General features: G+C 38.7%; 1 protein-coding gene across 2 annotated transcripts; it reads left to right on the top strand.

Moving 5' to 3' along the window:
* The first annotated feature begins 4181 nt into the window (after positions 1-4181).
* On the top strand, positions 4182-4981 carry LOC111518726. 2 transcript variants are annotated; one of them, XM_047012598.1, is made up of 3 exons: positions 4182-4281; positions 4363-4858; positions 4921-4981. In XM_047012598.1, the coding sequence occupies exons 1-3, from the start codon at positions 4259-4261 to the stop codon at positions 4954-4956; spliced, it is 555 nt and encodes a 184-aa protein (XP_046868554.1). In that variant the 5' UTR covers positions 4182-4258; the 3' UTR covers positions 4957-4981. The 2 variants fall into 2 exon arrangements, with proteins under 2 accessions (XP_046868554.1, XP_023032193.2); XM_023176425.2 differs by having other exon boundaries at positions 4363-4978.
* Positions 4982-12938: the final 7957 nt, after the last annotated feature.

Raw genomic sequence — 12938 nt, 5'->3', positions numbered from 1 at the left:
CAACCAGAACAGACTCAATCTTAATTCGCGTGCGGAAATTAGTTTGGCATTAAAAATAATTATTCCAACACATAAGAAAACGCGGTGAACACTTTGATTATTATTTTTTTCCTATTTTTTATAACACTTTAATATTCTTTTTGTTTTTTAAACTTTTACGCGGACTTGACAAACAGCTGTGGAAATTACATGTACATGTGAATGCATATGTAAAAAAAGTGGATTTGGACAAGTGCGAGGAAAAACATAAATAAAAATGGATAATCGTGGAATGTAAAACGAGAGCGTTGGACAAACACGCTAAGGATTAGGAACTACCATGTAACCTTGGAACAGGTCAGGTATGTACATACGATATGTAAAAGTGTGTAGGTCGCTATGGAGAAGCGGGAAAACCTCACACTTTTATTGGTATGTAGGGGCAAATGAAATGAATAATAAAATTTTGGTACTTATCAGGAATTCCGCCGATGCAAGCTGGATTAGCGGAAGGATATCCGGCTCGAAGGACCAATGTTTGTGGAGGGGCGGAAGGACCCGACTAAGCCTGAAATGGTTGGCGGGTGCCAATATCTTCAGGGGCTTGTACGTGAGTAGAGTGATTAAAACGCGCGAAAAACTTCGTTTTAATTAATGATGATTTATTGAATTCACTAGGTATACCGACACACACACGAAATGGTTCGGTTTAAAACAGATTGACAATTCGAGAAAAATATACAGGAGATGAACGGGTGTTCGGGTGAAAATCTCGATTCGTAATAAATGGCGATGCCCATTGGAAAAAACCAAGTCACCCCTCCTGGTGTGACCGTAGATGCCGAGGATCAAAAAACCCTCCTCACACCTCACTGCTCACTGCTCTTCGCCGCTCACTGCTGTTCACCCGGTGGCGTGAAAATCGTGTCGTTTTCAGATCATACTGCTATGATAGAGATCTCGCTTCATTATCTGTGGTGTAGTGACCGGATTTTCCTCTAAAATATTTAACTTTCTAAAGGAAGAAAATTTATTTTTTTTAAATCAACCGCGCTTTCATAAAGAGCAAATAACAGAACGGTTACACTGATACGATCAAGCTCAACTTAATTGCAGGGTTGAGTTTTAGCTTTGAGTACAGTTAACTGATGCAGGCTCATCGCCCAATGAAAAGACGCCACGTCGCAACATTTGAATAAAGATCCGTTAGAAAGCTCTGTTCGCAAATTCTTTTGCATAAGACGCGTGCTTAAGCTCAAAATTTATTCTATTCTGTTCTGCCGAAGCGATAAGTTGCATAAATTATATAGTGATTTTTACTTAAAGAAATTTCAAGTCGTAATACCACGTGGTGGTGCACAAATAAAAAAATCAATTACCAGGCTATCTAGCCAATATCGGTGCAAAGTTGAAGACTAGTGCAGTGCCAAACCTAACCGTTCGGTTAGTTTATTAAAAGTGAAAGAGTTAAAAGGTGATATTTTTTATATTTAAGTGATGTTATGATTCCTGACCGGGGAAACTAAATTCATGTTTTCACAGTCCCAGCCGTAACAAAGTACCGAATATCCGTACTAGCGCTAAGAGAAAGCCTAGGCCTCGGAATTTGGTGGCTGAAGTTTTCAAAATTTGAGGCGACGATCGCCCAATGGTTCACATACAGTGACGTAAGGCGCTGAAGAAGGCCATGAATTAGGCCAAAAACCTAAAATCCACATACACCGTCTTGAGAGGGAGCTGCCTAGACTGCTGAAAATTAGTCGTTGTCATATGGTCACGTAAATACACTACCTCGCACATGTCGCTCGTAGGCCAAACAAAAATATGAAAATCGCCTAAATAAATAAACCCCAATGTATTTAAAGAGAGTGTTAAATTGAGTCCGTATCTCTCCTAATCTGTAAAGATTCACACTTTGTCATTCGATTGGAATCAATCATCACCTAACGTTCCTGAAGCAACGGACTTAAACCGAACAATTTAAATTTAGTTCATTTTCGCCCATTACGAGCTTTAAACTTTTTTTATAGTATTTAAGTAATCTCTAGTTAAGAATCCTACTTTAATTGTTTGTTCTAATGAAGCGATATGCGTAAGGTAACCTATGGAGTATATTTCTTTGTCAGTTATATAATTAATCTAAAACTTGTTTAAAAACCACACCACAGCAAATTCAACGTCATCTTGGGCCCAACGATTACAACGAAATACTGTGAAGTAAGCCAAAGTCGTGAGTAAAGTGTTAATCCTTTAAAATTTTTATATACATATATATATATTACATTTGAAATATCCCCATATGGTTTGATCTAGCACAACCGTTTCCTTCTTTTATATATTTAAGATATTAGTAATTTAAGTAATTTTTTTGGATTTTAAAGTAATGAAGTTAAAAATATGAAATTTTGCCTAACTTTTTAGGAAATAAGTAAAGAAACCCAAATTATGTTCGAAACAGAAATAATGAATTGAGTTACTCTAATATGGTCTGTCAAGTATCCTTGCTGAACTTTCATAAGATGTCATAAAAGAAATAAAACTACATTGTTTTGGGACAACCTTTGAATTAGAACAGTTGTCATGGTCGGGTGGGTAAAGAAGAGAGACTCCTCACATCTAAGTTCTCTCACATTCTCTATTTAGATTCATGTTTGTCTTCTTTCTTTAGGTTGTGGTGAATTGGCACCTCAGCAATAGTAATAATAGTAACATCACCTTTAACTTTTAGTAGTTAGATTAGTTTTCATAACGCGCATTAAATTTATTAATGATAGTGAGTGTGAAAAGGGGAGAAAGAACCCCGACCAATCCGACGAGCTAGACCCGAGCATAGCAACAATGCGCACCCTCGAACCTGATCACACTGGTGGTTCAATCATTTTGTCAATTCAACAACTAATGAGCGCAACGAAGCATAACGCTTTCGGATGATCCGGCTCATGATAAAGACTTATCCCCAACCTTAGTGCCTCTACTTCTAAAATGAAGTTCTTGTAAAAAGAACTATGCCCACTAACACTCGGGACTTTTAGATGTTAACTAGGTTGAGCGAGAACTATGAACCATAACCCATTCTGGTCACTACAATATATAATTTGAGTTTATTTGATGGAAACTAATGCCTACTAAAGGCAACGACAACTTAAAGACGCTGCTGCTGCGGTTCTGTCTGCCACAACTGATAAATAAAAAGAGAAATATGCTGACAGCTCTTATTTACAGGGTGTTGAATGAATCTAAGTAAAACCCCTCACAATTTTTATACCCTTGCAAAAAGGGTATATTAATTTTGGTCAAAAGTGTGCAACGCATAGAAATGAAGCATCTCTGACCATATAAAGTATAAATATTCTTGATCAGCACGACGAGACGAGTTCAAATCGCCATGTCCGTCCGTCCGTCCGTCCGTCCGTCCGTCTGTCCGTCCGTCTGGATCAACGCAAACTCCTCCTAGACCGTAAGAGCTACAGAGTTGAAATTTTGCATGTAGGCTTGTATATACTGCAGGCATTGTATATCTCGGATTTAGCCGGATCGGATCACTATATCATATAGCTCCCATACAAATGGCAAAGTCACGAACAGTGACTTTTCTTAATAACTTCGTTATTTTCTGAGCTATGATCATGAAATTTAATATTGTTGAGTTAATTACACATATAAACGACTATGCCAAATTTGATCAAGATCGGGTGACTATATCATATAGCTCCCATAGGAACGATCTTTCGAAAACAGTGACTTTTGTCAATAACTTCGTTAGTTTTGACGCGATTGCTTTCAAACTAAACGTTTGTTAGTTTAATATATCTGTTAATGACTGTGCTGAATTTGATAAAGATCGGGTTACTACATCACATAGCTCCTATAGGAACAATCGGTGGAAAACAGTGACTTTGATCAATATCTTCGTTATTTCCTATGCTAAGATTGTAGGCCGTTCTTTCGGACACATTAGCCCTTTTAGCTTAAATATATATATTGCTTACCAAAAGAACTTTTCAAATTGATATATTAATACATTTTGTTGTAAATTTTTAAAGGCAAACACCCTTTTACTTTATTTTTAAATTTCATATTTTTCTAGTGTATTACAATATCAAAGATTTTAAATGTCACTCAGATTTTTCAATGTAGTACCTGCGTTCAGGGTAGTTAGTCAATTCGTTTTTAGTATTCAATAGGATTCAGTTCGTGTAGGTTTCACTAGTTGTACAAAAAACACAGATTCAAAAAAGGCATATATTTTTTTTTTTATTTTCTACGGCTTTTACACATCATGGACTTCCCGGTTAATATAATGTATGCTAACCCCTTTTACACGCAAAATTTTTTCGTTATTCATCAAAACCAAATTTATCTACATCCAAATTATTTAAACAGTTCGGCTAGTGCTTTCGGTTCTTTTGGCGACATATATAGGTTCGAGGATGGCAGCGGAGATGCGCGTGGTCCATTGTTATTGGGCAGAAGCAGCTACTGTGGATTCCGCAGAGTTCAAGGTCAAGGGCTAGACCAGAACGAAACTGAAGAAGGTGGCGTTGGTGGACATCGTGACGTGAGTAGACGCCACAGTGTGACCACAATGGCAACGGCCACAACCATGGCGGCATCTTCAACCATGATATTGAGCTCGAGGTCAAGTCGTTTCGGGTTAGCCGAAATGAACAGAAATGTGGTTCAGCCATCGATGGATATTGGTAAACAGCGACAACAACAATATCATCGACAACAGACTGGCATATCCATGAGCTTCAGTATGTTATTGGCCAGGAGTTTGACAGAGGAACCGACACGTATGAATCCAAATATATTACCGTCCGTTGATGGTGTCCTGTTCATTATGCTCGGGCAAGAGCGATTCGAACTGGAACCAGAGGTGATCTTTGTGCTCGGCATGCGTCTGAGTGTGACGAAAAATGATATTCTCATGTTTTTTAGTTCCGTGGGAATGATCGCTGTCGACCATGCGAGTAAACCAAGGACGATCAAAGGGTGAGGCGACCATTACATATGTATATAAGTCCGTTCATGGCGGAAATGGCCATTAGATGCCTGAATGGCAGCAAATTTATGGGAGAAACTATAACGGTTTTACCGGCATATCTATCAACGCGCAAGGGTCGTGGCATCCGCTATAGATATCCTCGAGAGTTCGCTCCATCGAACAATCGTGAACACCAACAGGATCGGCAGCAGCAGAATCGTCAACGTCGACCCCGTAAATGGAGACCGGCTCGTGACAATTGGTATTGCATGTCCTGCCGCAACAGCAATTTTGTTTGGCGCTCCAATTGCAATCGTTGCAAGGCCAGCAAATCGGAGTATGCAGCCGAACCCCTTTTCAGTGGTTCACCATCTTTCATGAGGGTGGCTCGCCGTTGGCGCATTCATAAGACCGACTGGGAATGCTGCTACTTTTCAATAAGAATTTCTGGTATCGTCAGAGGTGGAATCGTTGTCATGCTCCCAAGACTGTTGATACGCCAAAACCCGTCACCCCACCCCGATCGGACAAATGGGAATTGAAGCTTGGCAGTGATTAGGGAGGGTCCAATACACTGAGTGTATTCAAAATTTACAAGTGTTATATGCAAGTCATAGTTATCAAGTATCAATGCAGACTGGCAACGGTTTGGCGTTCTCACAGGCAAGCCAATCCGTATGTGCTTAAGATTAAACAACGGTTTCATTTGAAATGTCTTCACCAAATCAGATGCAACAAGAAATATACAAAACGAAAACAAAAATATAACACAAAAATAAGTCATAAAGATTCATATGACAATTATTGCTTAAAAACCAAACAAAACATGCATTAATTAAAACATGCAGGAATTAGGTGACTCGAAGGCGCAGGCAACTGCGCGATTTCTTAACTTGGAGAAAAAGTTTCAGAAAAATCCAAAACTTAAGGAGGAGTACGAAAAATTCATTAACGAATATTTGGAGTTGGGCCATATGGTCGAAACTAAGGATGAAGGTGCGTATTATCTGCCACATCAGGCATTAATAAAAGAAGCAATCTGACAACTAAATTAAAAGTTGTATTTGACGCTTCCGCGATAACAACGAATAACAAGTCTCAATGATGTTATGTGGATCGGGCCGCGACTTCAAAAAGACATTCGACATAATAGTAAAGTGGCGAAAATGGCAGTACGTAGTATCTGCAGATATTGAAAAAATGTATCGGCAGATAAACATTGATCTAAACGATCAAAAATATTTGCATATTTTGTGGCGAATTTCACCGCAGAAAAAATTAATAATATATAAATTGACAACAGTAACGTACGGTACGGCATCAGCACCTTATTTAGCTACAAGGGTACTTGCAGAGATAGCAAACAGATGTCAAGATAAAGTAAAGATAAACTAGTGAAATTATCCGAGATGAATTCTACATGGATGATATTATGACTGGAGTAATACCGTACAAGAATCAAAACGCAAAGTTCAACAGGTTTCCAGAGAGCTGGAAAAAGCAGGAATGAATTTGAGAAAATGGATTTCGAATAAGTCCGAAATTATTGAAGAGGTTATTGATACAGGCGATAATAAAGTATTAAAAATTGATGAGAACGAGGCAATTAAAACCTTGGGGTTGCAGTGGGAACCAATTAAAGACGAATTTAAGTTTAAGGTACACTGTGAGAGAACAGAAAGGTGAATAAAAGAGGTGTGCTATCCACACTAGCCAAGATTTATGATCCACTAGGTTGGCTAGCACCTGTAACGGTAATAGGCAAATTATTTATGCAGAAGTTGTGGCTAGCAGAGCAAAATTGGGATCAAGAGTTGTCCGATAACGAAACAACAGAATGGAAATCCTTCAGGGATAATTTGGTCTATCTGGAAGAAATCAGACTACCCCGATGGATCAAGACACAGCCTAATATGTTGTTACAGATTCATGGTTTTGCTGACGCTTCAGAAAAGGCATATGCTGCGGTGGTATATGCTAAAATAGGTGAGGCAGTCACCTTAATAGCCAGCAAGAACAAAGTTAATCCAATCAAAAATAGGAAGACTATTCCTAAATTGGAATTATGTGCAGCACACTTGCTGTCGCAATTGCTACAAAGAGTCCAGCAATCTATTGCTGCTCCATCTGAAATATATGCTTGGAGTGATTCGACTATTACACTGTGCTGGATAAAGAACGGTGCTAGTAAAGAAAAATTCGTAAGGCGTCGCATAGTGGATATCCTAAAAATCAAAGAAATAACATGAACCATGTAAAATCTGAAGATAACCTGCAGACGTAGCTTCAAGGGGTATTTATCCAAATAAGCTAAAGGATTGTGAATTGTGGTGGAATGGGCCAAAGTGGCTCGGTGAGGCAAAAAACAAATGGCCTAAACAAAAATCAGATGATGACAAGGTTATGGTAAATTCCGTACTATTAAATACAGAGAGTAAGTATTATGCAGGAGCTAATTGAAAAGTATTCCTGTATGAATAAGCTGGCCAGAATTACGGCATATGTATTAAGATTTATTAGCATTAAAAAAAGAGATAAGGTGTACCCATCATATCTAACCGTCAATGAGCTTAAGAATGCTAACAATTTTATAATTAAACACCAACAAGCATATCAATTTAGCAGAGAGATATCATGTCTTATGCAGAACAAGCAAATTGACATGAATAGCAAAATTTGTGTTTAAATCCATTTTTGGATAACGATGGAATATTGCGCGTGGGGGAAGATTACAAAATGCCAACATATGTTTTGATACTAAACATCTGTGATTTAGATAAATCACATTAACAATGCTGTAATTAAAGATGCTCATAAAGAAACCTTACACGAGGAATTAACCTTATGAGGAGACAAATTCAAAGAAATTTTGGATATTCGTTTAAGAAACGCCTTAAAAAATATCTGAGGAATGCGTTACTTGTGCCAGATACCGCAAGTAACTGCGGACCAAATTATGGTAACCTACCAAAAACAGGTAACGTGTCATCCCATTTCATAACACGGGATTGATTTGCCGGTCCATATCATATAAGATGCTCAAAAAACCGGGGACAAAAAACATTCAAAGGTACATAGCAGTATTTGTGTGCTTGTCAACTAAGGCAATTCATTTAGAAGTTGTTAGTGACTTGACAGCTGATGCCAAGACGCAAGTAAGACGGGGTAAGTGCGCTAACATATACTCCGATAATGGGACGAATTTTGTGGGAGCAGCAAGGAGACTCGATGAAGAGTTCAAAAAATCAGTTCAAGATAATGTTCAAATTGCTCCTATTCTAGAACGAGAACAGATAAGCTGGCATTTTAGCCCCCCGGCAGGACCTCACTTCGGAGGTATTTGGGAAGCTGGAGTAAAATCAGTCAAGTATCATTTAAAAAGAGTAATAGGAGATAGCAACCTCACATATGAGGAACTGGCAACTTTATTGTGCCAGATAGAAGCCGTACTAAACTCAAGGCCGTTGTATACGACGGGTGAAGATATGGACAATAATGAGGTGTTAATTCCTGGTCATTTCTTGATTGGAAGACCAACATTAGAAGCAGCTGAGTCCATATCAGAAGAAAAAATTGGAAATTTAGACAGATGGAAATTAATTCAGAAAATGAAAAAGGATTTCTGGTTGAAATGGAAAGACGAATATCTATATACTCTCCAGCAAAGGAATAAGTGGCGACGAACTACAGAAAATTTAGAGAATGGACAGGTCGTACTGATTAAAGATGAGAATTGTAAGAGTGGTAAAAGTCAAATTGCAGGAAGGGTCAATTACAAGGCCTATTAGTAAAATCTGTCCACTTATTGGGGTAAAATCATCCGAAGACGTTGAGGAGAAGCGATATCGGAAAAGTACCAGATTCTGTAATCTGTCCAAAGTAGGAACCGTAATGATGTTAGCAATGTTGGTGCTGCTTTGTCAACTTTCGAATGCAGCAAGCATTAAAGATAATCGAACAAAAATTACGGTAAAAGAACTAAACGCAACAGCCGCATTATATTTAGATCCAATGGGTGAAGTGGAAGTAGTAGCGTCCTCATGGGATCTGGTTATATACTATGACATGTCGGCCTATTTTGAAATGCTCAGTCAAGGTGACAGAATGATTCCCAAATTGAGGGATTTATGTCAAAAATTGTATAATTTCGAAGACCAGTGCCATTTTGTATTAAACATCACGGTAAAACGAATTACGGAAATCGAACAAAATAATAGATTGTTCATGAAACAAAATAAGCCAAGAAGCAAACGAGCACCATTTGAATTCATGGGTTCACTGTACCATATATTATTTGGCATCATGGATGCGGATGACAGGGTGCAGATGGAAGAAAACATGAGAAGTTTACTGACAAATCAGCAAAACTTGAAACATCTAGAAGAAAAGCAGACATCGATAGTAGACTCCACGGCAAACATTCTTAAGACAACTATAGATGAAATAAATGATAATTTTCATAACATAAACAACCGAATCGAAAATATGACAGAATTACTGAAAGAAAGCTATTACGTATATAGAGAATCCATCCAGTTCTTCATGATTGTAAGGCAATTAAGTTCCGTGGTTGATGAATGTAAAAAATTAGACAGGAATTATAAATCTTTTAATAGACATTAACCATGGTAGGTTGAACCCTAATGTTTTAAAACCAAGCCAAATGAAATTGGAAATAACAAAAATAAAGGACAAGTTGTCCGAAGTATTACCAGGTAAAAGGACAGGTACTGAGTTAAAAGATATATATACTCTGTTGACGGCCAAGGGTATTTTCATAGATAGAAAAATAATTATAAATGCAAAAATACCACTGTTTAGTAGTCATCCGTCTTTTCTTTATAAAGTTATTCCAGTGCCTGTACGATTGAATAATAATCAAATGGTAATGGTTCATATAGATAGTCAGTACTTAATATATAATTTTGAAATAGACGCGTATCATTTAATGTCTGAATCAGCTATGCAAAAATGTCGGAGCTGGCAGTCGAACAGGAGAACGTGTGAAGGAAGTTGGCCATGGAGTGGTGCCAATGATAATGCTTGTGAGCTGACACATTTTAAACAGAATACAAAATCTAACTGCTTATACACAACGATTATTAAGACAAGATCTTACTGGGTAGAATTAGATAGCAGCAGTAGTTGGTTATTCAAGGTACCACCTAAACTAAGGCCAGAGTCCAATGCGGTAACGAACAGCAGGAGGTGCTAGACATACCAGAACAAGGAATTTTGAGTCTCAGATCAGGCTGCACAGCTAGGGCAGAAGATAAAATTCTGGTAGCTCATCATAGCGTTCAGTCAGAGTCGTTAAAACTTCGCACGTAGGCGATATTAGTAACATAGCAAATATAGCATGGAATCCAGTAGAAGCAAACATAGTAAATCATTCAGCAGAATTAGAAAGAATAGGAAGTCAATTAAAATCGTTAAAGGAACATCATATTGAATTACTAGGCTTAAATTTCCATCATGTAACTGGTCATGCTTCCCTAATGTTAGTCATCTTACTAATGATAATATTAATAATAGTTTGTTTAAGACAACTTAATAAAAATAAACGAATCCCAATCGCCCCATTTGGCGGCCCTCGCAGAATGTTTAAGATTAAACAACGGTTTCATTTGAAATGGCTTCACCAAATCAGATGCAACAAGAAATATACAAAACGAAAACAAAAATATAACACAAAAATAAGTCATAAAGATTCATAACAATTATTGCTTAAAAACCAAACTAAACATGCATCCACACTCTGTGGAAAACACTTAAGATTACAACAGCGGCGCGTTATCAAGTGGCCAACGCTGAGCATGAAATATAAACAATTTTCAACCCCCGAAAAACATGGGTCATTAGAACAAGTATTTTTAAGAACAATTGTCGCCTCCTAGTGTTTAAGAGTTCATGTACACACAACACTTTAGTAAATAAAATCAGTTCATATTTTGAATTCAACGAATGAAGATTGGGTTATTTTCCTTCTCTCCGGGCATCATGAATGGAAAGAATATCCAAATTGTTTGTGAAGTGAATCCATTTACAATAAATGATTTTATATATTCACACATTAATAACTTTCCAAACAGAATAAATGTATAAAGAGAGTATTACCTCTCAAGTCAAGTAACTTGTACCTTGTGTAATTAGTTAAACTTCCAAATCATAGAAACATTTCATAAATTGCAGACTAATGTGGCCGACATGGCCAAGTTTCAAGGATAGTTGCAGGTTGCGCATTAATTAGTGAAGTGAAAGTGCTTTATAATGTGTTCAATGCCTCGCACAGCAGAGATTTTGGTTTAAATGAAGGATGCCAAACATTTAGTAGAGATTCATAAGTGTTCTAAGTTCTTCTACACTTATTAATTTCTAAGAATCAATATCACTTTGGTATGTATATAAATGGCACTTAATACTAGTGGTTGCTGTTGCTAATTATTTATTTATTCGACTTCATTAGTTTGCAGAAACTAAGTTAGTTGTGGTTAAAACAATGTTGACTACTTAATCTGTAATTCAGATAACTGAATATTTAAGCTCCAGCACAGAAAAAGAAACGACTCTGAATTCTAATCGTTTAATGAATTTATTTACTTGCCTTTACTTTTCTCCCTCACCTTTTTCGCATTGAAGTTAACTGCAGTCAGTGGCCCTGTGGCCAACCACTTGAATCTGTGCCACACAAACCGCTGGCAGCAAGAACCTTTCTTATAACCCAAACTCCCCCCTTTTCGCTTCTTGGTAAACTTGCTCAGTTTGTTGTGTGATTTAATCAAAGTTTGCAGTTGGAGCCAAATCTTGCCCTAGCTAGCGAGTTCTGCATTTGCCTGGCACACCCGCACCCGGATTTGCAGTTGTGGCTGAAAAGGGAAAAGGGACAGGGAATGAGAGTTTGTAGCTGTTGTGAATTTACTTTGCACTTTCTTCCACACGTCCGAAGTTGGCAGCTGCTGCTGGATGGACTTGGTCTTGAAAGTCGGCTCTTGTTCTCGCCTGCAGGATATTTGCGTAGCTGTACCTGCAGTTAGCCGCAGCCCTCCTGTCCGCATCTCAGCTTTTTGTGTGTGTGTGTGTGTGTGTGTGTGTGTGTGTGTGTGTTTTTTTTTTTTTTTTTTTTTTTTTTTTTTTATTTCTTAGAACTTACAAACGTTTAATACAAAAAAGTTGCAACAATGACAGGGAACATAAGGTGAGAACAAAAAAATAAAAGATAACGGCTACTGCGGGACGACCTGCCGGTATTGCATCGCAGACCGTGGGCTTTAATTTATTGGGCAGACCTTTCCCTCTCCAGCTTCCTAAGTGCCACCATTACGCGCACGGCGAAGGCGCTGGCCGCCTCCCATACGTCTGGATCTGCAATCATCATCCTCGTCAGATTTCTCGCCGTCACCATTTCGCCCATTACATTCTGCAGTCGGCACCGTTCTACTTCGAAGCGAGGGCAGTGCTGGAGCACGTGGCTTGCATCCTCAACAATGCCCGCTCCGCACCATGTGCATTCGTCTGACACGTCGTGGTTGAATCTTTTCAAGTAGCTTCTGAAACAACCGTGGCCGCTCAGGAGCTGTGTGAGGTAAAAGTTCACTGCCCCATGTTTTCTCGAAACCCATGAAGTGATGTCAGGGATCAGAGTGTGAGTCCACCTCCCCTTGGAGGAGGAGTCCCACCTTTCCTGCCATCTGCGCAGACTTGACTGCCATGCCCTCCGATGCTCGAGGCCTCTCTGCTGATTAGTGGTAGAACTGTTAGTTTGCCTCGACGCTGTGAAGGAGGCCGATGCAATTGCAGCGTACTCATCGATGGGCAGCAACCCAGCGATCACCAGTGCGGCGTCATCAGAGATGGTGCGAAAAGCGCTGCACACCCTGATTGCGCTTAAGCGATGCGTCGACTCAAGGCTCCGCCTGTAGGATCTAGTTTCCATCCCCGTTATCCACGAAGGCGCCGCATAGAGTGCAGTCGA

Source organism: Drosophila willistoni, unplaced genomic scaffold, assembly GCF_018902025.1.
Source record: "Drosophila willistoni isolate 14030-0811.24 unplaced genomic scaffold, UCI_dwil_1.1 Seg172.1, whole genome shotgun sequence".
In the NCBI taxonomy this organism is placed as follows: Eukaryota; Metazoa; Arthropoda; class Insecta; order Diptera; family Drosophilidae; genus Drosophila; species Drosophila willistoni.
The sequence above is the reverse complement of the archived record's forward strand: the minus strand, read 5'-3'. Positions and strand labels throughout refer to the sequence as shown.